Here is a 24,722-nt window from a genome sequence, read left to right as displayed (position 1 = left end):
CTAGAAAAACGATTTTTGAAAAATCTCAAACCAAAAAAAAAAGTCCCACACCAAATCTTTGAAAATGATTCAAGATTTTAACGGAGCAGCTGCTGTAACAAGAAGAAGAGGAAATAATCGTGCTCTAGTTGATTATCACCGATTGGGAAAGCATTCTGTGATTTCAAGCATGTTGATGATTGCAATAGTGCTGCTGATGATGATAGTGAATGGAATGGATAATATGGTGAAGGCTGATTCGTGTAATATTGGCGAGTTGGGCAGAGTTTCAAAATGGTTTCGTGTTAATAATGAAACGGCACTGAGTGAATTATTCTTCTTACCATCTGCCTTGTCAGAGTTGGCTGGTGTCAATTTGATCTTTGCAGCTCCAATTCCTGAAGGAAACAGTTCCGAACCAATCATTGAATTTGAGGCGACAAAGAATTGTGAAGGGAGATGCTTTTCAATGATTGATAACTCGACTTATTACTTGATGGATTCGTATGAATTTTACTTCCCGAGGGAATCTTTCAATAATTCACACAATGTGACAATGGGTTTTATTGTTTGGGATAAAATTGGTGTATTGAATGTGGATCCAAAATCTATGAGAATTCTAGTAAGAAACAAGGAGGAAATAATAGATTCTTCCAGTTTCAAAGATGGTTTGCAATTTGATTTGGGTGCACTTGAAAAATGGAACATTGAAAATATTACTATTCAAATTGTGTCTAATAGTAAGCCAATTGAGAAGGAAATTCAAATGGGAGAGAATGTTGATTTATCCTATCATTCTTCCTTCTCATTGCCACTCACTCAATTTCCTGATAGAAGAATGAGATTATTATTTTCACAACCAAGCATTCCAATTCAATTTAATCTTAACCCTTACAATTCCAAAGATATGAAATTCCACCGTTTTAGAAATCGAGAGTATATCTTCCTGGATGCATTTTCATTCACTTTCAAAACAGATAATGGAACAGCAAATATTCCAGATTATATTTCAAGACTTACCATCAAGTATACTTTTGAATCGATTAACAACACAAGAACAGATATTAATGGAAAACAAGTGAATTTACTAGATGATAGTTTATTGGTAGCTACACAATTCGAAGGAGTCTTTTACGAATCTAGCTATACTAAACTTGCCTCCAACACATCTGAAATTTTGCAATTCGAATTGAATCCAATTAAGAATCAAACTGTCCTATCAATCATGGGTCAAACAGAATTCAAACCATCCCCGGTCATCCACAAAGTTTACGAACAAATCAATGGTACTATCAAGGTGGGAGAAAATATTTACTTTGCAATTCCAATCTCAAATTCAAGAAAGCTCGTTATGGAAGGTAATTTCAATACCCTCTCAAAATCTGATGAAACAAAACTGGAAATTTATATCCAAGATGATGTTTATGATAGCATTCCATTGCCATCTCCTGTTAGCTTTTCAGAAAAGTTTACCTTATTACCAAAACAAGAAAAGAGAAAATTCAACTTACCAATTTCAGAAACCACCAAAAATATCGCATTCCTTTTGCAATGTTCAAGTACTGATCCATCTGAGCAGTGTTCATTCTCATTCCAAGTTTATACTCCAAGTCCAGTGAATGATCTAGTTGTTCCTCTTTCAGTTTCGTTTAGTATAATTGGAGCTTTACTGGTGGCTGGACTAATCATTTCAGTGACCACTATTTATTGTAGAATTTATAGAAAGAAATCCTACGTTAATTTGATATAATACATTTTATAATATTTATTTTACTTTTAATTATTTAATTTTGTAAATAATTTCTATTTTTAATTATTAAAAAAAATGAGAAGAAATTATCATCACAATTCATCATCCAATTCTTCATACAATAATTCCTCGGGACGAAGTAATAACAAGAATAATTACTCGACATCATCATATGGTTCCTACAATAAGAAGAGAAATTATGATGATTATGGAAAATACAATAAAGATGAATATAATCATGATGGAAAGAAACAGAATTACTCTTCTTCATCATCTTCTCATCACAATGATAGAGGAAGTTACAATAAGAGGAATAAAATTGGAGCAAGTAAATGTAGAGACTTGGAGGATGCCTTTCCATTCCGTGATTATAAATTAGCCAAGTTGGCTGGTTTGGATTATAAGAGTTTCGTTCCAGAAGAATCACAACTTTTAATGATGAATTGGATTTTGGATGTAAGAGATGAAAATTGTCCATTACTCAGCTATTCAAAGAAGAGTAGAAGTAAGAATACTCTTATAGATGGTTTTGCTGGAGTTGGAGCTACAAGTTTATTATTAATTAGAAAGAGTGGATCCTTTGATAATATTGTGGCTGTAGAAAATAATAGAGAAATATTTGAATGTTTGAAAGATAATTTGAAATCCTTCAAATTTAATGATTTGGTAAATTGTGTAAATCAGGATTTCATGGATTGGATGAGGGAATCCTACTCAAAAGTAGAATATTTCAAATCTATAATATATGTTGACATTGACCTCTTTTCAAAGACAAAATTATTCGAATCTGCTGAGGACAAAACTAATTCACTTTGTGAAATGAGTAGAGAGATTTTGGAAGATTTAGAATGTCCCTTACTTATTTTCAGAGGTAGAGACGAAGAATCAGAAGCTCTGGTGAAACAAATAGAGGGAAAATGCAAAACGAGAAAAATCATTGAAAATAGAAACATTCAAGATGGCCATACAATGGTAGCTATATTGCCAATTCTCGAATCAGATACAGATAAGGAAACGGATTTGGATAAGAATGGTCTTCCAACTGTACTCTCCCAAAAACAATTCAGTTATGTTTGGTTCAATTCTGCTGGAGATATCAAGAAGAGATTTATTCAAATTCTTTCAAAACAAATGCTCAGGAAATGTTTCAAGCAACAAGAAATTGTACAAAACAAGATTGGAAAAATTATAGAACAATACGAGAAGGATCAGGAAATTTATGATCAACTTTACAACTTGTTTCAGAACGAAATATTCAAATCACGTGAATATCTTCAAGAAAATCCTGTGAATTTAACCAAAATGACATCTGATTCATCTGTTGATACGTCATATAGAGCAAACAATAGATCGAGTAAGATTAAGGAAATTCTTCCAAGCAATGCAAAAATAAGAAACATGTTAGACATTGGATGTTCAGAAGGATCCATTACTGCTGTAGTTGGTACTGAATTGGGATTAAGTAAGGAAAACATTCACGGCTGCGATGTCAGAGATATTGGAAAGAGTTACACAACAGGATTTACCTTTACACTCATCAGTGAGGATAATAATAAGCTTCCCTATGAGTCTAATTCGTTTTCTCTTGTGGTAGCCCTTATGTCTCTTCATCACATTAAGAATGTAGAGGAGACCATCAAGGAAATTCACAGAGTTTTAGAACCTGGTGGTGTATTCATTATTAGAGAACACGATTGCACACCCACAGAGATTTCACTCGTGTTGGACATTATGCACGGACTGTACTCTATGGTTTGGTCTTCTCCTAGAGAAATGCCAAATTTTTGCACTGAATACTATGCAGAATATAGATCTAGAGAAGAGTGGTCCAATCTCATTAGCTCTCTCAAATATCAAGATGGTGAAAAATTATATGGATTTGAAGTGGACTATAGTGAAGATGTAGATCAGATATCACAACAAACATCCTCATCATCTTCTTATAGAAGAAATCAAGATATTAGAAATCCATTTCGTTCCTATCATTCAGTTTTCATTAAAAAGGAGCTTTAAAAAACTAAGTACTTGAGATCTTTATGATTTCAATGAAACAAAAACGAAATGTTTATTATGTGTTTGAAGAAATTGGTACATGTTCTATCACCATGACAAGAAAATGATATGAAGCCATCCAAACCTTCAAAATTAAAGTTTCGAACGTGTTAGGTTAGTTTTCATGTTTAAAAAAATGTCAATCTCTTTACCAACAGAAATTCTAATAGAAATATTTACATTCCTCTCCGTGAAACATCTTGGAAGTATTCTCTCTATCGACAAATCAACTCACGATCAATTAATTAATTCCGAAATATTTTGGAGGAATCTGCTGGAAGGTTATTCGAAATTAATTGTAATTATTGTGAAAGTACCACTTAAAATCATTCACGATCATTCGAGCAGAGAATTACACAGTCGCCAAAATGAACCTTCTCGAACTATTCGAATTAAAACAAGAGGAAATCATCAAATCCAAAAAAAATCATGCCACCATTCAAAAAGTAATTAGTTCACTAGAGAATGAGAAAAAAACAATACGACTCCGATTTGAAAAATCACAAATGATGCTAGTGGAACCTCTCACTGAACAATTTAATAAGGAAATTGAAGATATGAAAAAGAAATCTTCTCGAATTGAGGCTCATTTACAAAGTTTACAATCAATTATTGATTAGAGAAGCATGATATGATCATTTCGAATATATATTAAGGTGAACACATTTATTCTCACTATTTCATTTCAAAATTACAAAATTTTCAAAATTGTTTCATCTCCTTCACCTTACCACTTCTTACCAAAATAAGAGTCAACCTTCTTACAGACCTTCTTTCTCTTAGCACAGACCTTCTTTTGAGCATACTTCTTACAGACCTTCTTTCCACCAGTCAACTTGTGCTTCTTACAAATTCTCTTTCCCTTTGACTTTTTAACACACTTCTTCCAATGCTTCTTATGGATACACTTGGAAGGAATGGTCTTATATTGACAACAGTACTTCTTCTTATTGTACTTGATACACTTGCTCAAAGTCTTCTTGTGCTTACAGAATTTGATAGTCTTATGCTTGGCACAATAATGCTTAGTCTTATATTGACAACACTTCTTGAAAGTCTTCTTTTGCTTACAATACTTAATCTTCTTATATTGACAACACTTCTTAGCATAGGAGACAACCTTACACTTCTTAACATATTTGCACTTGGCTGGAGCATATGAATCAGTGGTGTACTTGTCACAGACCTTCTTCTTTTCACACTTCTTAATTGGAACCTTCTTGAATTTCTTACAGACCTTCTTGGTAGCATGTTTGACACACTTGGTGACATTTTCATACTTGGCACAATACTTCTTGCTTGCCTTCTTAGCACAGACCTTCTTACTTCCATAAGAATCGCAAACCTTCCAGTACTTCTTCTTAGCACAAGTAGTCTTCTTGTATGCATGCTTAACACACTTCTTAATTGGCTTACTGTACTTGTCACACTTGGAGAACTTTTTGTATTTCAAGCATTTTCCAGCACCAACAATAGCATACTTATCACAGACCTTCTTTTGACCAACAATCTTATGTTTCAAACACTTTCCATTGACATACTTGTGAGCAACACATTTCTTCTTGCACACTCTCTTAACAGGTGGCTTGTAACTGTCTGGCTTTGGAGCATAACTGTCAGGCTTTGGAGCATAGCTGTCAGTTGCTTGTACAACTGCAATGAAGAGTAGAATTGCAATTGCTGCAATAATTAAACTTGTTTTCATTTTGTTTTTTTTGTTGTTTTCTAATAGTTTGCTGGAAATCGAACTATTTAAGGCAGAATTGAATCAATTTGTATTTGGTCTTTGGAGTGAAATAGTAAATACATCTAGTTTCTATAATGTATTAATAAATAGATTTTACCGTTTTATTGAATTTGTAGAGAAAGGTAATTAGGGGCATCCAGAAATCTCCCTTTATAAGGAAAGACATTTGAGATTTGGAATGAGCTGGCCATTACAATGAAATATTTGGAGAGTTTTGAATTGAATTATTTACTTAAATATATATCAACGTTCAATGGGAAGGAATTATCGTAAAACCTTGAGAATCAATCAGAATCTAATTGAGACTGAATACATTCTTTCTCAATGAGAAATGTTAGGAACAAAATGTGAAAAGAGAATGAGCCAAACCAATACAATGAAAGATCGTTGGGTTTATTATTGAAATGTTGATTAACTAGACGTACAATTCTTTTCAAATGTCCAATCTTTTTAATACCAATCTTGTCTTTTAGATCTTGCGTTGTAAAGTCTTTAATCTGATAGAGATGAATTAATTTTTTCTTTTGGAATGCTTTGAGATGTTCCAACATGTTACCCTCCTTTAACATATGTTCGATAGTTGTTGACTTATCGAGCTGATCTTGATCAGAATCCGAAAGTGCATCATCTAAATGTGCTGTCAAGTCATGGCAACTTCCCCTCTGTGAAGAAGATAAACCAGATGGTTGTTGCGGATTATCACTTCCCAACTCGATGACTTTCTCTAAAATATATGTCTTGTATTCAGTTGACTTTCTGAATTGTGGTAATATTTCAATATCTATCTGATACTCAATAAGATTGAAAATATTCTTTATAATTGATTCAATCTTGAGTGAAATTAATTGATGATTTGAAATGACTTTTGTACAGGTTAATTGTTGATAGAGATCAAAAGCTTGTTGAATTGCTTGGCTTGGTAAATTCAAGGACTTGTTACTATTTACATTGATAAACTCTCTATAAAATTCTATGAAACTATCTACAGTATATACATTATTATTACAATTTCTGATGAAGAGAATACACTCCATCAATTCGCTATTCCTTCTATTTACAAGATAACCTTTGAGAACATTGAGTGATTCGTGTTTGTGTTCCACTCCTGAAGATTCCAACAGAGAGTCAAGAGATCTGAAGGAGGAGAGCAACCTGTGAATACTTTCAGTCACCCTTGTCGACATGTTCTTTTTGAATTATTAATATCTGTCAAACTCCTGAGTACATTCATAAAAGTTTACAGAGTGTCCTCACCGCATCATCCTGAGAATCACTGAAAAATCCTGCCATGGCAAATATTAGACGAATTAGTAAGAAAAATCAGTTCTTCAGCTCCAAATTGTAAGGGCTTTTTTAACCGTACTATCTAGAAAAGTATAATATTGGAAAAAATTATGTCATCTCTACAAATTGCTTGTCGCTATCATTGAGTGATTGCTGAAGTTTGTTCTTTGTTTTCCATCTCCAATTTTTCTGCCATCTTTCTCAAGTCATGAAGATAAACCTTTGCAAATCTCTCAAAGTAAAAGTTGGCTCCATTCCAAACAGAAACCAAGAATACACTTGTCAACACAGCCACATGAACCCAAAAATGGTCAAACATAAATTTTATAGGAATCAAAGTACACATATGAAATAAAAATTGTAAAGAAATGAATCCTAAAAGTCTATGTTCCTTTCCATACAACTTGTCACTCAATGTTTGAATGAACGCTTTAGACTTGATAAGGTAATTGTAGCTGGTTTGAATATTATTTTGTTTTTGTAGATATTCTCTGTCAAGGAAATGTGTCTTGATTGTATAGCTTAATTGCCAAAATATGAATAAGCAAATGTGAGGTACGTAAATGTCAACCAATGATACATAACAATCTTCATTGACACAAATAGAGTAGCTCTCCCCAATTGGTGTTATAATTTTTGGTGTTTGAGTGTTGTCATTAAACATTAACCACCTCAACGCAAATGTTACAATGGCTGGGAAGATGTGTATAAAGACTGAAGTTACCTTTTCAATCGAATGAAATACCAATGAATTTCTCCACATTACAATGGCAATTGCAAGAGGTCCACTGCTGTTTACAAAGTTCAGTAAAAACAGGTGAGGACTGTTTGTATAAAATCCCAAATAAAAGATCAAGATAAAGTTGGCCAAATAGCAAAAATCTAACATAAAGTAGTGGAATCCCATTCCATGATAGTGAAAGAATCTAATCACCATCAGAATTACACTCATTACAATGTAATAATCTGGTAATAGGTAGGGATATTTTGCCAAGAGGAAAGTTGAAGAAACCATAATCAAAACACCAATTGTAAATGCATACTTGTCCTTGGTCTTGACATTCTCTGGCTGATTCATTTCCCTTACTAATGTTTCCTTCTTTTGTTTGAGTTGTAACTTTTGATTTTCCAATTCTCTTTTCAAATTATTAGAAATTCCTTGAAACTTGTTGACAAGGGATTTCTTCCTATCGGAAAAGGCATCATTAATTCTCATCCACAAATCAATTAGTTCCTCTTCTTGATTTTGTAAGGAAGATCCAACCGTTTCCCAATCATAATAAGCATATTCTTCTTCATCTTCAACAACCAACTGATCAGACAATGTATCTTCATCTTCACTAGAACCATAATGATCAGCCATTCCTTCCTTCCCTTGATCCATTCGTTGATCCATTCTCTCCTCCGAATCAAAGTTATTGTTTGTAATTTCTATTTCTTCTTGCTTTTCCATTTTTTTAAGTTCATCTCCAATACTTGATCATTTTTAAAATTATCATTGCCGTATGATATTTATTATTATCAAATTAATTACTTGATCAAATGGTATCGGAAGGTACTTTTTCATGATTGCTATGAATTGTTCTCCATGGCAATATTTTCTTTTCTAAATATTCTCTTCAAAATTGTTATTCTTTCTTCAAATTATTTTCATAGGGTGAGTGTATAATTTTGTGTTGGAGATGATTATATTCCAGATAATAGTACTGCTGTGAATATTGAACCAGGAAGCCAACCTAGTATTGTCAACAGTATGGTACAAACATCCACCATTCCACAAACAAAATAATAATTCGTACAACATCCAATTCCAGTCTCAGTGTGCTCAGCCTCAACCTTTCTCTTCTCATAATACATCAATAGACAAGGAACAGCAGGTGGGAATAGAAAGACAAACACCCATCCAACAAATAATAAACGAGTTCTAAAGATCTTCATGTCACTATGCAGGCTATACTTGTTAGTCATTTTTTTGATTTAAAGTTCAGAGTACTATGAACACAAGTTCTCCACACTTGAAAACTGAATTGAAATAGGATAACAAAAAATGGATAATTGAAATGATAATAAATTAAACACTCAAGCAGTTGTGTAAATTTATTGGTTTGTGAACAACCAGTCAGTCAACTTTTCGAGACTTTCCTTATACTTCTTCTTCTTGTCAGCTGGCTTCAGTTCCTTGTCATCCAAGTATCTGTAAAGTTCTTCACTGACAACAACAACTTCATAGTTGATAGCCTTAGTATCAAGATCGTGAATTTCGTGGAGAGTAACCTTGATAGCACCATCTTCAGAGTGGTAGTGTTTCTTGAACTTGACAATAGTTCCCTTGAATCTGTAAGGGCTTGGTGGGTTCTTCAACAATTCAGTATTGAGAGTATTATTTTGGTTATCCCAAGTATTAATACATCCACTCAAGAATGAATCAATTTCTGCCTTCTTTTCGTCTTGTTCAACTTCATTTGGAACATAACTAGCAATGGTAATCTTGAAATCGTTCAATTCTGTTCGTCCCTTGGTTATTGGAGTAACATAGTTCAAAGTGTAATAATTCCTAGTGTGTTCGTTCTTCTTGATTTGTTCCAACTTTCCTGTTGACTTGTTAACTTCAAAGGTGATAGTTTCATTCTTTTCAGCCATAACTTGTTGACCATCTTCTTCCTTTTCAACTTGCTTTCCAAAGTAAATAGCAACAATGGTAGCATCTTCATCAGGAATGTATTTAAGATTACTCTTCAACTTTTCATAGAATGAACCTTCAACAATTCTGTTAAAATGATATTTAACATCTCTTCCGTGCTTCAATTCCAACAATTCAAAAATCTTCAAAGAATCCTTAGTAGATTTGAAAGCCAATAATTGTCCGTATAAAGCTTTAACACTCAAAATTTCAGAATCATTCTTTCTCATTTCAATATCAACAAGTTTGTGAGCGATTTTTTCTAACATGTCAGCCTTTGTATGTTCATTCATCAAAGTCATTTCCTTGTGATGTGTGTTGTGTTCACCACTGGCATTAGCTTCAACATCATGAGCATCATTCATGACGGATGCTTGGAGATCAGTGGCAGTGCTTTGTTTATCCTCAGTAACTTCTTCGGCATCACCTTCCTTCTTCAAAACCATTCTCTTGAAAGTGTGGTTTGGTTGACTTGAGTAAACAGCCAATGAAGTGAATGGCTTCAAGACAATATCATATTCAGTACCAATATTTTCAATTTCAGAATCTTCAGAATCTAATTGTTCTTTAAGTTCTGGAATGACCAAAGTACTGAAAGTTTCAGAGAAGTGAGTCATGGAGAAAGTGTTCAATCTACCAATAACTAATTCTTCAGCCTTGGCAACACTTTCCTCGGAAGCACCACCAATGACAACTTTCATATTCTTGACGCTATACCAAGTAATACCAGTTTGTTTTTTGACCTCATTAGAGAAAGAACCCTTTTCTCCGACAAGGAAACGTGGATCAACTCTAGCTGGTATTTCAACGCTTCTTTCGTGTGTGTAGTGAGGTGGATGAATGGTTTTATCGGTAGAGAATGTTGATTTCTTATCGGTTGGTGTCTTCTTCTTCAAATTTCCGCTAAATGATGAAGTAGTAGAGGTAGTGGTAGTGGTTGTTGGTTTCTTCTTAGTCATAGAAGAACCAAAAACTGTATTTTGAACTGATGTTGGTGCTACACCTTTTTGTTTTCTACCTCCTCTTTGTTTCTTGGTACTAACAGCCCAGTCAGCAGAGTCGAATTCTTCTTCGGTTTGTTGTTGTTCGTGATTTACATCATCTTCGATGACGACAGCCTTTTCTAAATGAGCCATGTTGTTGTTGTTGCTGTTGAAAAACTTTTTGGTTTTTTAAAGAGGCTTGTTGTGAAAAACCGAGAGGATAGCGTGAGAAAATATTTTTTTCAAAACGAAAATGAATGCGTTTTACAAAAAGACAGCTATAAAAAATCATTTTCTTTGAACTGTATGTTTGGGTACACGTGAGAGTGACACAGAGTGGATGATAGTTGTGTTTCAGTGCAAGTTTAGTTTGGAGTGAAAATTTGAATTTATTTGTTTTCTGATATGAATCTCTGGTTTTGGCTCTTGTTGGTGCACGGTTAAAAAAAAATTAGGTTCAACAAAATCGCCAACCAATAAATTAATTGTTGAAATCCGATTTTTAATTACTAGATGTTCATAGGTTGACATTAAAAAAGAATACATGGAAAAGGACCATAAAATAATAATGATATTACTTGGATAGATTTAAACCAGTAAAAAAGTTACGCCGTAAGGGAGTCGAACCCTTGACCTTCAGCGTGTAAAGCTGACGATCTAACCAACTGATCTAACGGCGCTTATAATCAATAACTAAATATGTACTTGACATTCGCTTTGGTTAAGGACAGTGTATTGAAAGGTCAGTAAATTGGAGAAGAGGAAGTATTTAAGAGGATAGTGAGATTGCTTTTGATTTTGATAGGTTATGAAATGATATGTTGTACTACATCTGCTTTCTGATTTCAAGTTCACATTAATCTATTGATCGGTGAATAATTTCATGGATTGACTGCATGCTTCACCAAGAAGAAGCTTTTCTGCAAGGATTGGAGAATCGATTTTGAGTCAATGACATCTTTCAGTCCTCATTGGATTCCAAAAAGTGAATATTTAAAGAATTTGGATCATTTGCTGCTCATCGAAAGTGTTTGTGATTTCTTTCAAACCCCTTAAAGATGATTGGATGAAACATAAAGTCTTTATTGGTATTAGACAAACTAATTTGGCAATCTATTTTACAATTCCAATGTTTGCTGATTGGTTGAAGTACAATCCAATTCCAAAACATTCGTTCTCATCCAATAATCATCAACCAAAGAAGAATTGTAAAATATTTTGTTGACAAGTTCGTAATTTTGAGCAAGCAAAAATTCTTGTTCCCACCCTGCAAGTGACCGTCAAAAATCTATATTTACCATAAAAATGGGACGGTTAAACGAATCAAACTTTCTTGTGTTGGAAAATAACATTTAAAAACAAGGCTTTCCACTCTCCTCAAAAAAACATCACAAAAAAATCATGTCCACCACCACTACCACCACTTCAAGCACCACAACCGTTAATTCTCTAATGATGAACAGAAATTCCAATTGCTCGCCAGCCTCCTCATCCTCCTCAACCATTCCAAAGGGATTATTTGAGGAAATGAATAGCATGGAAGAATTTACCACTCCAAACTTGATCATTTCCACTACTCCTACAAGTAGTACTACTAACATGCAGCAAGGTAATAAAAACATATCTGGCAATTTGATGAGGAATTCTCTTCCTCCCCCACCACCACCAATGATTATGAATATGTTCAATCAGGGATTTCAGTATAATACGAGTGTGAATGGTTCCTCTACAACATTGATATCTCCATTTACAAGCATGCCACCTCCAAAGTTTGCAAATATGCAACAGAAAGCAAACCAATCCACTACTGTGAGCAAGACAAGTTCAGTTTCCAATAATTGTATTTCTGCATCATCAACAATAGCACCAAAGGGTCCTTGTTGGGGAAGATTGAGACTTGTTGGTGAAGCATGTAGTGATGCTCCACCTGAATTTCTCCTTTCTGACACCAAAATTAATATTGGAAGAGGTTTGAACAGCCATGTCAAGATTGTGTCGAATACTTTATCAAAATTTGTTTCAAGAAACCATGCAGATATTGTCAAGATGAATGATTACACCTTTTTGATTTCAGATTTGGGAAGCACCAATGGAACTTTATTGAATGGTAAAAAGATTGGCAAGGATACTGATTTGAAACATGGTGATTTGATAATTATTACGGGAGGAGTGAAAGCTTTGGTTGGAGATTATATAATTCTTGAGAATGGAAAGAGAAGAAGTGATTTCTCAACTGAGCAAGAATGGAAATGTGCCCTGATTGGAAATGTCAAGAATGCATTCATGTACAAATTTGAAATGCTCCAAAATCAATTCATTCCAAAAAACTTGAACCCAACCAAATCAGCAATTAATCTCAAGGTTGATGAAGAGTTTACAGAGCCACCAGTTGTAGTCACTCCAAAATCTACCCAACCACAGCCATTAACCGGCAAGAGGGTGAGAGAAGAGAAAGAAGAATCAGTTGACTTTGAATCAGGTTCAAAGAAGCTGAAGGAAGAAAAGTTCAACAAATTCGCTCAAGATTGTTGTAATGAATTCAGCTGCACAATTTGTTGTAATTTAATGTATGAACCAACTGTCTTGGAATGTGGGCACAACTTTTGCAGAAAATGTCTGCATGATTGGTTGGCCAAGAATAAGTCCTGTCCTTTGTGCAGAAAGAAGTTGAGCCAATCTTCAGCTCCAAACAGAGCCGTTGAAACTTTACTGAAAATCTATGTTGAAAATTGTGCTCCAGAGGAAGATGTCAAAGACTACGAAGAAAGGATCAAGGCAATCAAAATTAAAGATGATGAAAACTTTGCAAAACTTGCAACTCTAGTTGAAAATGCCAAGATTAAGAAGATTAAATTCTTGGACATTACAGTCAGATGGAAATTGGAAGAGAAGAGAACTTTCAAGACTGGAGTGAAGCAGTATTTTGGAAAGTGCAGAGACGAATTTTGTAAATTAGTGGGAATCACAGAGAATTATGTCATTAATTGCAATAATGAACAATTACTGATTGCCTGCGAGAATTTAGAACTTCCAGTTGCCTACATGATTGTTGGGCAAGAAATCAAGACAATGAGAAGAGTCATTGACTTTGATCAAACAAGACAGAATCTTGTAACCTTTTGGAATGCCAAGGATAATATCTTATAAAATTGTAAATAAATTTATTGATTTCATGAAAAGAGTTCAGCCTTTTTATCGTTTTGGTAAGCTCCTTTTCAACCCTTGGGTTGATTGTTTTTCAGTCAAGAACATCACTAATATTCAATAAAACATATGCTAGTGATAGATTTATTGACCTGTCGTTAAAATTACCTTTTCAATTGAACAGAAGAATGTCGATATTTCTAAGATCGGTTTGAATTTTTGAAATCATTTGCAAACATTGTAAACGATTGAATCAGTCTATTGAAGACAATGTTCTGTTTGAAACCTTTTGAATTTAATTGAAATTGAAACGGAAACTTTAGCCAAAATTGGCTTTCTAATCATCTTCTTCACCTTCTTCATCGTCTTCGTCATCATAGTCATATTCTTCATCTTCTTCATCTTCTTCACTGTTGACAGAATACATGCCAACAAGCTCCACTTTTGCTATTTCTAACTTCTGACGTACTCGGTTGTTATGACAGTCAATTATTATATTACCACTCTGAGTGAGGAACTCCTCAATTGAGTATAACATTTCGGGTGGACTAAACACACTGACTTTATACTTCTCTTGGTCAAGCAATTCTTCCATAATTTGGAATAATGAGGTTGTGATAATTCTTAATACGCTCATCTTTCCTTCATCATCTATAAACTCGTCAATGAATGAAATCATAGCCTGTAAGAAAAAAACATCATTAAATAGGTCAAAAATCTTGTTTGGAAAGTATGGATAAACAATACAGAGCAATACTAAATATGATATTTTGCCTTCTCGTATTTCCTTAATAAAAAGTGGAATTCTCTGTTCGATTTTTTTGATAATTGGTGTATTTGGTTTTGTTAGAATCTCATTAACTAGTAAATATTCAATAAGGGGTACTATTTCCTCCTTTCCGATCTTGTTAGTATCAAAGAATAATTCAAATATTATATGGCTAACTTTTTCAGTAAATTCTCTATTGCCCATACAGAGCCCAAGCACTACTCTGAATATTTCAGTCGGTATAGTTTGGTACATTAGATATTTCGGTAGATTTTCCACAAGGTAGAAATATTCATCATAAACCTCCTGAACAAAGTGTTTGGGATCAACTTTTAGTGCTACTATCAATCCACTATACCATCGCATGATTGTCAAATATTGTGAATTATCAAGTGATCTCATATCTTTGAATGTGCCTTTCATTTGTGAAATAATTCGTTCTGTGTCCAGATTAAAGAATGGATCATATAAGGGGTCATCTACAGCATTTCTGAATAAATCAAACTTGGTAAACTGGTAAAAAAAATTTCTATCTGTCACAGTAAATTCAAAAATCTTATCTATCATTTTGTGTATATGTTTAGACAGTATTGTCCGATTCGCTATATCAGAGTCGTACATGGAAAAGCAGACTAGAAGTAGCTCATCCATTTTTGTTATCTTTTCTTCGTTAATACATATATTTAAGGTTTTCTCCAAATTATCGGCACGTATTGAACGCATTTTACGCACTAAAATAGTTATGGCTTTAACAATTGGTTCCTTCAAAGAGATTTGTGCAAGATGATAGAAATCAATAAATGTTGCAATAATTTTTGACTCTTCCAATCTCGTAAAATGTTCCTCTTCCACTTCATCGTCCATACGGCTTGGAGTAATAACTGTTGAAATTCTGATTAATGCATCAATTAAATGAATCGCCAGTTTAGTTTCCTCAATTTCAGCTGGACAAACTTTCAATGTATCAAAAAATAACTGGATATATTGGGATCCAAAAAGAATAGATGGTGATAAGAGTGGCTTTGATGAGATAACAAATACTGCATTTGCTATTTTCAAGATAATCTTCCAAACAGGTGTTCCCTGTGAAATCTCTCCCAAAGGAACAATATCTGTTGGTTTCAAATTCTCAATCTGTTTTACATCTCGATTAGTTAATAATTCCAATTTTTTAATGGCTTCCTCGCCAAGAAATGTGCATAAGTGATGCATTCTATTGTCACTATCAGAAAATAGAGGATATTCTCCAAGTTCATATACAAGTTCCAAAAATTCAAATCCTAATTCTTTTGTATGATCCCATTCATGCCAATACCATTGATTGAATGGTAAATTTTCATAAATTCCTGCGAATAACTCTATAATATCTTCTCTTGGCTTCCATTCTTGATTATTTTGGTTGGATTTTCTCATTTGGTGGTGAATATATTTGAAATAGTCCAACACTAATTGAATGAATTTTTCACAGTATCCACCCTTAGAAACTTGCAAAGATTTGTCTTTCAAATCCCCTAATACCCACATCAGCAAGTTAGCTACACAAATCATCTCATTAGAAACCATATCCATATCTTGAATTTTCAAATACTTTTCAACAATTTTTAATGCTTCTTCCACTTCCAAAAAGTTATCAATATTATTCACAGTTAAAGTCAAATGAAAAGCCATCATGAATTTAATTAATTTTTTCCAAATAGTATCATCATCGTCCTTGATAGAAAATATAATATCAAAATTATTTAACTCTTGTTTCGTCTTTGCAAATATTTGATAATCAGCAACAACTTCAGCTGTATTCTCTAAACATTTGATAAATTCCTCATTGTTTAACGTGATTACCTTGCTCCGAAGGCATTCAATCGCTTTGGAGAGTAATTCACTTTCTAGTGGATTCATTTTTTAATCAAAAACTTTTATGAAGAAGAATAAATTACAATATTTGTTGTACTTAGTGGTTTAAAAATTTAAAAGTCCAATGCAAACACAGTTTATTGGAATTGTAACCTTTTGGAATGCCAAGGATAATCTCTTATAAAATTGTAAATACATTTATTATTGGTTTCTTGAAATGACATTTTGAATGATTTTTTGAACTTCTTGAGAAATTACTTGTTCAACAGTGCAAGTTTTGATACTTTGGTCATTTGACAAGATTTCATCTTTCCAATTTCCAATAACTCTTAAAATTATAGACTCTACTTCATTTTTGATAAAAAGAGAGTTTTGGAGGTTCACAACATTTCCAAGCGCTTCCTCAACAAATTGCTTGATAATAACTTGAGATTCTTGTTGAATTTCTTCGGTCTCGATTGTTTTCTGTTTGATTTCCATACTTTCAGTTTGCCATTTTGAAATTACAATCTTTACAATTTCTTCAACTTCTTTCTGAATTATTAATTTGTTGCTTTCATCTTTAGCAATCTTGTTATGGTACTCCCAGTTGGAGATTACATTCTTGAAAATTCTTTCAACTTCTTGCTCAATAATAACTCTTGTTTCTACTTCTGCTTCACCTTCACTTGTCTTTTCTGAATTCAATGGAGAATCAACATTTTCCTCTTTTTTAAACAATTGGAAATCTATAACTCTTTGAATTATAGAATTGACTTCTGCAGAAATAAGTAAGCAATCTTTCTTTTTGACTTGGTGTGAAATTACATTTTGAATAATGTCACAAACAACTTTTTGAACTTCGAGCTTGTTGCTTTGAGAGTAAATAACATTTTCAATAATTTGAGAGACGTAAGTTTCAATGGATTTCTTTGTCTCTTGGAATTGAATGACATTGGATACAATTGACTCTACCACCTTTGATATTTCAGCTTGGTTTCTTTCTTGTTGTAATTTGGTATTTTGGTGATTAATAACATTGAAAATAATGTCTCTGGTCACTATTTCAATATCTTGTTTGTCTTCTTGAGTTCTTATTACATTATAGATAATATTGGAGACTAATGAGTTGATTGTTTGAGTTTGAACTACGGTTTTAAGAATTTGAGTCACTTCCTTTTCAATAAACAATCGTATCTTCTTTTCTTCCAGTATTGTTCCCTGAGTGACAACTACTTTCATCAAAATCTCTTCTACTGTCTTTTCAATATTTTGTTTAGTTTCTTGAGTATGAATTACATTTGAAAATATTTGGTCAACTTCATTCTTGATGCACAGAGTATTTTGATGATTAACAACATTTTCAAATACATTGCTGACTACTCTTTCAATATATTGTCTTGTTTCTTGGGTGTGAAGAACGTTTTGACAAATTTCAAAAGCTGTTTTTTCAATTTGTTGCTTTGTTGTTTGGTGAAGGATGACTCTGTCCAAAATTGATTGAACTTGCCTTGAAACATATTCCCTATTTTGCTTATCAATTTGTGTTGCAATAACATTTTTAAGTGTGAGAGAAACCACTCTCTCAATTTCTTGTCTTGTCTCATTGTAATGGATTATGCTCTTCAAAATTTGATCCACCTCTTGGGAAATAAACTTAGCATTCCTCTTTTTTCTTTCAATTTCATTTTGATTTCTAATTACTGCATCACAAATATTGCGAACGAAGCCTTGAATTGCTTGTCTAGTATTGCATGCAAAAATTACTCTTTTAACAATTTGATCCATCTCCTTGGAAATGTACACCCTAACTCTCTTTCTGTGTAAATCTTCTTGATTCTCTATCACATTTCTACAAATCAAATAAACCATCTTCCTTATTTCTTGGGTGCTTACTAACTCCTCCTTATCCAAATATTGAACAACAAAATCAAGTCTCTTTTTAACCACTTCCGAAATGTTACAAAATGAAAATCAACCATTACTTACATGATACTTTTGGTGTGATAACACCTCTAACATTTCCGATACTTCCTGATGAAATTTCCAAAGGTGTTAAAGGTTGTTTTTGAGGTTGAATATCTTCCACAACAGTTCCTGTTGATGTCTTTTCTGAAATAATTGATTGATTCAAACCCACTTGGTGCTGGCTTTTTGCTAAATTGTCCTCAAATTCATCGAATTCCTCATCCAATGTCATTATCTTAAATCGTCCTTCATTGTAAGCATTTCGTCTTTCATTTTGGAATTTTAGCAATTTGTTAAAGCTTTCGAAAGATGTCTTTCCTTCATACCATCTCTTTCTTGTTGTGCATCTCTCCTTGGCTCTATAAATATCAATATAAGGACGATTAAATAAATCAAGAATATGAACTGACAGGTAGTGGTATTAATAACTTACTCTAAATTTGCTAATTTTGCGAGTTCAGCCTTTTTATCGTCTCTAGCGTTTTGATAAGCCTCCTTTTCAAGGGCAGATAGAAGACTGTCATTGGCCAATACTTTTTTTGTTGGTGACAATGGAAATGGAGTGTCATCATCGGCACTTGTAGATATTGAGGCAATTAGAGGAATTTGATAGGACTTGACTGTCTCCATTAAATTATTCCATTCTTTTAATTTCCTTGCCTTTTCTTGTAGTTCTTGTTTTTTAGCTTCCTCATTGGCAATTTTATCACAAATTATTTTACGCTGTAAACGATCAACACATCGTTCATGTCCCTTTTTACTCTTCTCAAGAATTTGTTGCTTCTTCCTCATTGGTGAGTGAGGAGGTTGATAACTTTCTAGCTCCGATAATTGGGAGGTATCCAAGTTGAGCGACATGGTGTTGTTGCTGATGTTGATAGAAATTACGATCCGACCTTAATATTCAATTTACCGGTGGACAAAGTCGTTGTATTTTATTTTGAAAAATCTTTTGTTTTTCTCTCTTGAAATTACTGTAGTTTTTCAATCTCACTTATTAGGAACTTTAGTTTGTTGTTACAGTAAAGGGATCAATCAACCCTTTGTGCCATTCTCCGAGCTTCAATAATCTTATCTTGTCAACATATTTCAAATACTCTTCTATTTTGTGAACCTGTGACACATTTAAAAGTTGTTTTGAATAGAAGATTTGAGTTTCTTATCTAAAGCCTTATAGTGATGTACATCTTCCGTGAGTTCTTCGACTGTACTTTGGATTCGTGACACTTGAGAAACAATGTCAGTAGTTTTGGTTTCTTGTTTTCTTCTGATTGCTTCTGCTTTTTGTAATCGCCAACCTTTCCTTAAGAATTCATTTTCCTTAGCCTCTCTCACTTTTCTCAAATTCTTCATTTCTCTTTCTTGCATTTGCTTTTTTCTACATTCCATTTCATAAATTAGTTTGGCTTGAATGAATTCAAGTTTGAGGGCCTCCTCATCAAGTTGAAGATAAGCAGTATGAGCTTGGCTCTCTGCTATTTGTTGAGTTATTTGAACAATTTGATTTTTAAGGTCTTGAATCTTTTGATATTCAGTACCAATTCTCTCATCAAACCTTTGAATTTTAGCCCGAGCCATGCTCAATTCTCTCTGTTCAATCGGGCTGATGAAAAACTTGTTCATATTGAAAGAGGATTTTCCTGTTGACCCTGTCATGAAAGATACTTGATCACTGAATTTATCCAAGTGTTCCAAATCACCTTCCTTCAATCCCTCTTCATTCTCATCTCCATCCTCAAAATGTTCTTCAACCTCATTGAAACGGGTTTGTTTTGTTGCTTGTTCAGTCATTTTTTTGTAGTGGTTTTGAATTCAATTTTGGCGGGAAAATGTGGCGTTGTTTTTTATTGTTTATTAAAACTTTGTGTAACTGGTCGAGGTGGTTGAGGAGTTTGTTGGTGAGACAAAATTGTTTGAGGAATCATATTATGACTCATTGGATTAATTAGGTTTTGGGGAGGAAGTGGCATTTGATTGCCTGAATTTTGACCTACCAAGGAGGATGGGAATTGTGAAAAGTTGTCATTTGGAGGAATGTAGGAATAAGGTTGTGGTGGAGATGAACTACGTGGGAAAACACTATTAGGTCCACAATCAGGAGAATCTGGAGATGTTGGTGAAAGACCATCACCATTAAGAGATTGGTCAAGAGTGAGTGGAGATTGGTCTGTAACAGATGAAATATCATCACCATTAGAAAGATCATTATGGAAATAATCATTTTCCTTCTTCTTTCTAGCAACAATATAAAATTCTTCAGATTCATAAACTATAGAATTATCTGAAAGGGTTGCCTTTCCTTCACTATTTGTAGCAAAGTTCTCAGGAACTGGAACAGCACTTTCTGGATTGAGATTGGTATTGTAAATAACTCTGAGTTTAAAAGGTTTTCTTCCATAGTGGAATGAGCAAACCTTATACATGAGTCTCCATTCAATTTCTCTAAAATTAAGTGGGAACATGGTTCTCAAATACTTTACAATTTCAACAGCCTGTTCAGGCACGGCCATCCATTGTCTATCTGAACCTTGAATCATCAAGTGGAAAGTGAAATGACTTTCATTGAATTGATTGGTAAAATTCAAAGGAATTCTCAACAAAATGTCATACTTGTATGGGCTGGAGCAAAGTTCCTTTGGGAAGAAGGAAATGTACGTTCTCTTTTTTCTGCTTGGTTTGATAAAGAGCTCCATCTTCTGAGAGAGGGAATTAGCTACTACTGTTGGTGAGCTTGTTATAACAGGAGATGCTTCATTACTCTTTACACTTTTTTTTGAACTCCCAAATGGTGAGCTTGTTGGGCTTGATTTATCCTTCTTCTTCTTTGCTGGGATTAATTTTGGTCTGGGTGAGTTACTTTCACCTGATGAACTTCCTTGTTGTCTTGGTGAGGAATTGGGAAAGCTTTTAGTGGCTTTGTGTTGAGGAATTTTCAAATTATGAGGTAAGTGGTCAAAGCCTGAAGAACGATTTTGAGATGTAAATGGAATATCTGATTCTGACAAGTTGGAGTATAAATCAGATAGAACTGAACAAGCATGTTGAGCCAATTCCTGTTCTAATTCAGTAATAAGGGTTTTGTGTTTTTTAGCTTCTGCTATTTGAATACCTGTGGCTGAGTGAACGTTTCTTCTGGTGGTACTGGCTCCTTTTGAGATGAGTAATTTTGATGTTGAAACTCTTCCTGAAAAACAAGACCAATGATATGGTGAATATTGGTAGTTATCTGTCATATCGATAGGCATTGATATTGTTTCATTGAAGAATTCTATTGCTAAATCGAATCCATTCATTGCAGCAATATGCAACAAGGAAAATCCACACTTATCACGTAGCCCCTTTACATATTGTTGAATATTAGCCAAGCCCATATTTTGGGAGTGGTTACTCTTGACCCTCTTTGGTCCAGTTGGACTTGTTGTGCTAGATGCTGCATTTGAGCTTTCGTCTTCATTTGATAGTGCTCTCTTGGTACTTCTTGAAGGTGATTCTTCACATAGAGGTGAAGGAGTAGTTGAATTTGAGGAAAAAGGAGAATCACTTTCAATAGACTTTGGTGTTCCAATAGTAAGCTTTTTCAGGTTATTATGAATTCTGACTGTAACTATTTCTAAATTTTCACACAAGACATCTTGCCCTCTGGTGACAGTGACATACTGTGCTCCACTTATGTATTCAACGATTATCTTGTCAATATAAATATTCTTGATTGATACTCTTTTTCTTTCATCTCCCTTTGTCAATTCGACAATAAAATCAATATCTGATTTGTCTCTTGTTGGAGTAACAAAGAAATCACGGTTAAACTCAAGTACAACAACCTTGTTCTTTCTTTCGGCTCTTTCAATATGGAGTGGAAACATTGTAGAAATGCTTCTAGATTCTATAAGCCCATAATTATTATCAATACTCAAAACATTATTACTGAACTTGGTTATGGTAAGATAATTTGACATTTGTATAGATAATCTAAGTCTAAAAGTATTAGATCGTGAGCTACTTTGTTTGAATCTCTCAATGTTGGACCTATCAATTAATAACTGATTGAAAGAAGCCTGAAGCTTTTCTTCTGAGACTGATTCCAATACCAATGAATTCATAGTATTATTTTTTACATTGAGTTGATAAGGGTAGGCATCCTCCATGGAGTTTTCATTATCCTCGTGAGTAATCATATCAATCTTAAATCTTAATTTACTTTCAATAGCGTCCATTTCAAGGATAAATTGCTCCCAAGTCATGGCTGAAAACAATTTTTCGTCAACTACCAAAGAATTTGTTTCTAAAAATTCTTCCATTCCATTTTCTGGTTGGAAACAAGTACCAACACTTAATTTGAATAAAAGGAAAAATATACAAATCTTAAGTCTTACTATTCTCAAGTTTGCTCTAAATTTGATAGATAACATATGATCTCCCTTCTTGTTGAAATTTGGAGAAATACCTTCCTTGATAATTTCAATATCTGGTTCTGAAGTTAACATTCCAAACAAGGTATGCAATACTTGTGTCATTCCCTCAAGTCTTCTTCCATTGATGAAATACTCATTTACAAGCTTATTCCATTCATCTTGCAATCTTAATTTTGTTTCTTCGTTCTTCATAGTTTTTTCATCAAAGGCAAGCATAGTTTCCATTATTCTGTGAGAAATTAATTTTAATAGTCCTTCACAGACAACCATGTTTGACGGAAGTACTATCATACTAGACTTTTCAGTTGGTGAGATATTTCTTGATTCTTCTTGTGGAAGAACAACAGGTCGTTGATTCGAGTATTTAGGTTGGTTCACAAAGGAAGTTGGAGGATTATTTGGATATGGACCCATGTAGGATTGTGGTGAAATGAGTTTAGATGATCTATTCTTCATAGAATTATTTTGGTCTTGAGATTGATGCAGTTGATTCAAAATAGAGCTGGTATGAACTTGTTGATTATTTTGTGGGGCCACACTCAGAGGTTTAGCCTTGTTAGTATTCAAACTCATTGCAACTTTTGGTTGTCTGTTATCATTATATACTTGATGTATTGGTTTTTCAGTAGTTGGAGGTTTAGAATTTTGTTGGAATTGAGCGTTTGAACTACTTGGATAAATGTTCAAGGATTGAGAAAATAACAATCCAAACTGTTGTAGAGATGGTAAATTGTCTTCATTTTGGGCACGTTGTTGTTGATTGTAATTCTGGGGCATGTTTGAAAGACGCACATGTTGTTGATTCATTTGTGAATGCATCATTTGGATATTACCATTATTAGTAGGAGGATTTTGATTAAACATTGGTTGTTGCTTAGATGAGTATGAAAAATCAGAAGGTGGAGGTGGTGGAAGATGTTCTCGATTGTTACTATCATTTGATACCATCGATGGGCTCATCATTGTATTATTGTTAGCCATACTATTTCCCAGCAAGTAAGGATTATTATTTGGATAGACAGCAGAATTTCCCAAATTACTATTATTAGTATTCTGTGGATAAATTTGGTTAGGGGAGCTGGTTGTCATTTGAGATAGTGAAGGAAGTGATGGAAGAACATTGTGATGTGAAGATTGTTGGTTATAAGTAGAGAATGCATTTGATGATGATATTGATTCCATTCTACTATTATTATTCTGAGAATTATGTTGTTGAGCGAATCCTTGTTGTTGTTGGTGATGAATAAAACTAGAGGGATGTATATTGTTAGCTGAAGTAGATTCTCTGGTGGTGGTAGTGGAAGAGGAAGGAGAAGGTTTGGAATAGAATGAATTATCAACAATACCCACCATCGTAGTACTACCTTGTTGGTTCATAGAAGTTTCCATAGTGAAATTATTGATACCATTGTTGCTACTATTAGAATTACTAGTATCGGTAATAATCGTATTGTTATTCATAATATTAATATTATTAGATGATGAATTGGGAATAGAATTGTTACTAATGTTCATAATAATAGAAGAAAGGCTTTGAAATTTTAATTATTGTGATGATGAGAGAAACTCTCAGATTTGCAAATATACCGTTGTATATTCAATAATTTTAGAAGAAGAATGTAAAATATTTCAACTTCAAATATCAACAATTAGCCTTCGACTTGTTTTGAAAAACCTCGCACAACAAACAACAGCGTGTTCAAAAAATATTTTTTCTTTTTTTCACAAATTCAATTAAATGGTGACGCTGAAGAACATGTCGTCCATTGTTGGAGCGGAAAATCTAAAAAAAAAGCTGTAAATTACAGACCAATCATTATCAGCAACTCCAAGTGGAATCTGATTCGGCCATTATCATCAATTATTAATAATACTTTTTAATATTTTGAAAGTTAAATTTCATAAAATTAGATTTAATTTATTGGATCAATGACAAGCTTTGGTAGAATTATTGGGATCGGAGTTGATATGGCTTCAATAAGTAGAATGCATCAATTGCTTGCCAAGCACGGAGAAAAATTTGTAAAGAGAATATTTCATCCTTCCGAAATTCAACAATGTCCTCTCGTTTTTTCAGAGGCTTTTGCAACATGTTCAATAGTGAATAATAATACCACATCAGAT

The 24,722-nt window shown here is 33.5% G+C and overlaps 10 protein-coding genes and 1 non-coding gene across 11 annotated transcripts; 2 read left to right on the top strand and 9 right to left on the bottom strand.

Moving 5' to 3' along the window:
* Nucleotides 1-64: 64 nt before the first annotated feature.
* NAEGRDRAFT_69083 (uncharacterized protein) lies at nt 65-3,742 on the top strand (the record flags this gene model as incomplete). The annotated part of the gene is made up of 2 exons (XM_002675753.1): nt 65-1,626; nt 1,813-3,742. The coding sequence occupies 2 exons, from the start codon at nt 65-67 to the stop codon at nt 3,740-3,742; spliced, it is 3,492 nt and encodes a 1,163-aa protein (XP_002675799.1).
* Nucleotides 3,743-4,508: 766 nt separating this feature from the next.
* NAEGRDRAFT_69082 (uncharacterized protein) lies at nt 4,509-5,486 on the bottom strand (the record flags this gene model as incomplete). Its single annotated transcript, XM_002675669.1, has 1 exon — nt 4,509-5,486. The coding sequence occupies one exon, from the start codon at nt 5,484-5,486 to the stop codon at nt 4,509-4,511; it is 978 nt and encodes a 325-aa protein (XP_002675715.1).
* Nucleotides 5,487-5,812: 326 nt separating this feature from the next.
* NAEGRDRAFT_80205 (uncharacterized protein) lies at nt 5,813-6,712 on the bottom strand (the record flags this gene model as incomplete). The annotated part of the gene is made up of 1 exon (XM_002675668.1): nt 5,813-6,712. The coding sequence occupies one exon, from the start codon at nt 6,710-6,712 to the stop codon at nt 5,813-5,815; it is 900 nt and encodes a 299-aa protein (XP_002675714.1).
* A 239-nt stretch (nt 6,713-6,951) lies between these two features.
* NAEGRDRAFT_69080 (uncharacterized protein) lies at nt 6,952-8,265 on the bottom strand (the record flags this gene model as incomplete). Its single annotated transcript, XM_002675667.1, has 1 exon — nt 6,952-8,265. One exon carries the CDS (start codon nt 8,263-8,265, stop codon nt 6,952-6,954), a length of 1,314 nt encoding a protein of 437 aa, XP_002675713.1.
* A 618-nt stretch (nt 8,266-8,883) lies between these two features.
* On the bottom strand, nt 8,884-10,690 carry NAEGRDRAFT_80204 (uncharacterized protein). Its single transcript, XM_002675666.1, has one exon. It carries the CDS (start codon nt 10,626-10,628, stop codon nt 8,910-8,912), a length of 1,719 nt encoding a protein of 572 aa, XP_002675712.1. The 5' UTR covers nt 10,629-10,690; the 3' UTR covers nt 8,884-8,909.
* Nucleotides 10,691-11,081: 391 nt separating this feature from the next.
* On the bottom strand, nt 11,082-11,155 carry NAEGRDRAFT_t388. Its single transcript has one exon. It is a non-coding gene; the product is annotated as a tRNA-Val (tRNA).
* A 721-nt stretch (nt 11,156-11,876) lies between these two features.
* Nucleotides 11,877-13,622, top strand: NAEGRDRAFT_50078 (uncharacterized protein; the record flags this gene model as incomplete). The annotated part of the gene is made up of 1 exon (XM_002675752.1): nt 11,877-13,622. The coding sequence occupies one exon, from the start codon at nt 11,877-11,879 to the stop codon at nt 13,620-13,622; it is 1,746 nt and encodes a 581-aa protein (XP_002675798.1).
* Nucleotides 13,623-13,956: 334 nt separating this feature from the next.
* NAEGRDRAFT_50077 (uncharacterized protein) lies at nt 13,957-16,284 on the bottom strand (the record flags this gene model as incomplete). The annotated part of the gene is made up of 1 exon (XM_002675665.1): nt 13,957-16,284. One exon carries the CDS (start codon nt 16,282-16,284, stop codon nt 13,957-13,959), a length of 2,328 nt encoding a protein of 775 aa, XP_002675711.1.
* Nucleotides 16,285-16,440: 156 nt separating this feature from the next.
* NAEGRDRAFT_69076 (uncharacterized protein) lies at nt 16,441-19,044 on the bottom strand (the record flags this gene model as incomplete). The annotated part of the gene is made up of 3 exons (XM_002675664.1): nt 16,441-18,167; nt 18,208-18,545; nt 18,620-19,044. 3 exons carry the CDS (start codon nt 19,042-19,044, stop codon nt 16,441-16,443), a joined length of 2,490 nt encoding a protein of 829 aa, XP_002675710.1.
* A 267-nt stretch (nt 19,045-19,311) lies between these two features.
* On the bottom strand, nt 19,312-19,809 carry NAEGRDRAFT_69075 (uncharacterized protein; the record flags this gene model as incomplete). Its single annotated transcript, XM_002675663.1, has 1 exon — nt 19,312-19,809. The coding sequence occupies one exon, from the start codon at nt 19,807-19,809 to the stop codon at nt 19,312-19,314; it is 498 nt and encodes a 165-aa protein (XP_002675709.1).
* Nucleotides 19,810-20,030: 221 nt separating this feature from the next.
* On the bottom strand, nt 20,031-24,059 carry NAEGRDRAFT_69074 (uncharacterized protein; the record flags this gene model as incomplete). Its single annotated transcript, XM_002675662.1, has 1 exon — nt 20,031-24,059. The coding sequence occupies one exon, from the start codon at nt 24,057-24,059 to the stop codon at nt 20,031-20,033; it is 4,029 nt and encodes a 1,342-aa protein (XP_002675708.1).
* Nucleotides 24,060-24,722: the final 663 nt, after the last annotated feature.

The sequence above is a fragment of the Naegleria gruberi genome (genome assembly GCF_000004985.1).
Source record: "Naegleria gruberi genomic scaffold NAEGRscaffold_32, whole genome shotgun sequence".
Taxonomy (NCBI): Eukaryota; Heterolobosea; class Eutetramitea; order Acrasida; family Naegleriidae; genus Naegleria; species Naegleria gruberi.
The sequence above is the reverse complement of the archived record's forward strand: the minus strand, read 5'-3'. Positions and strand labels throughout refer to the sequence as shown.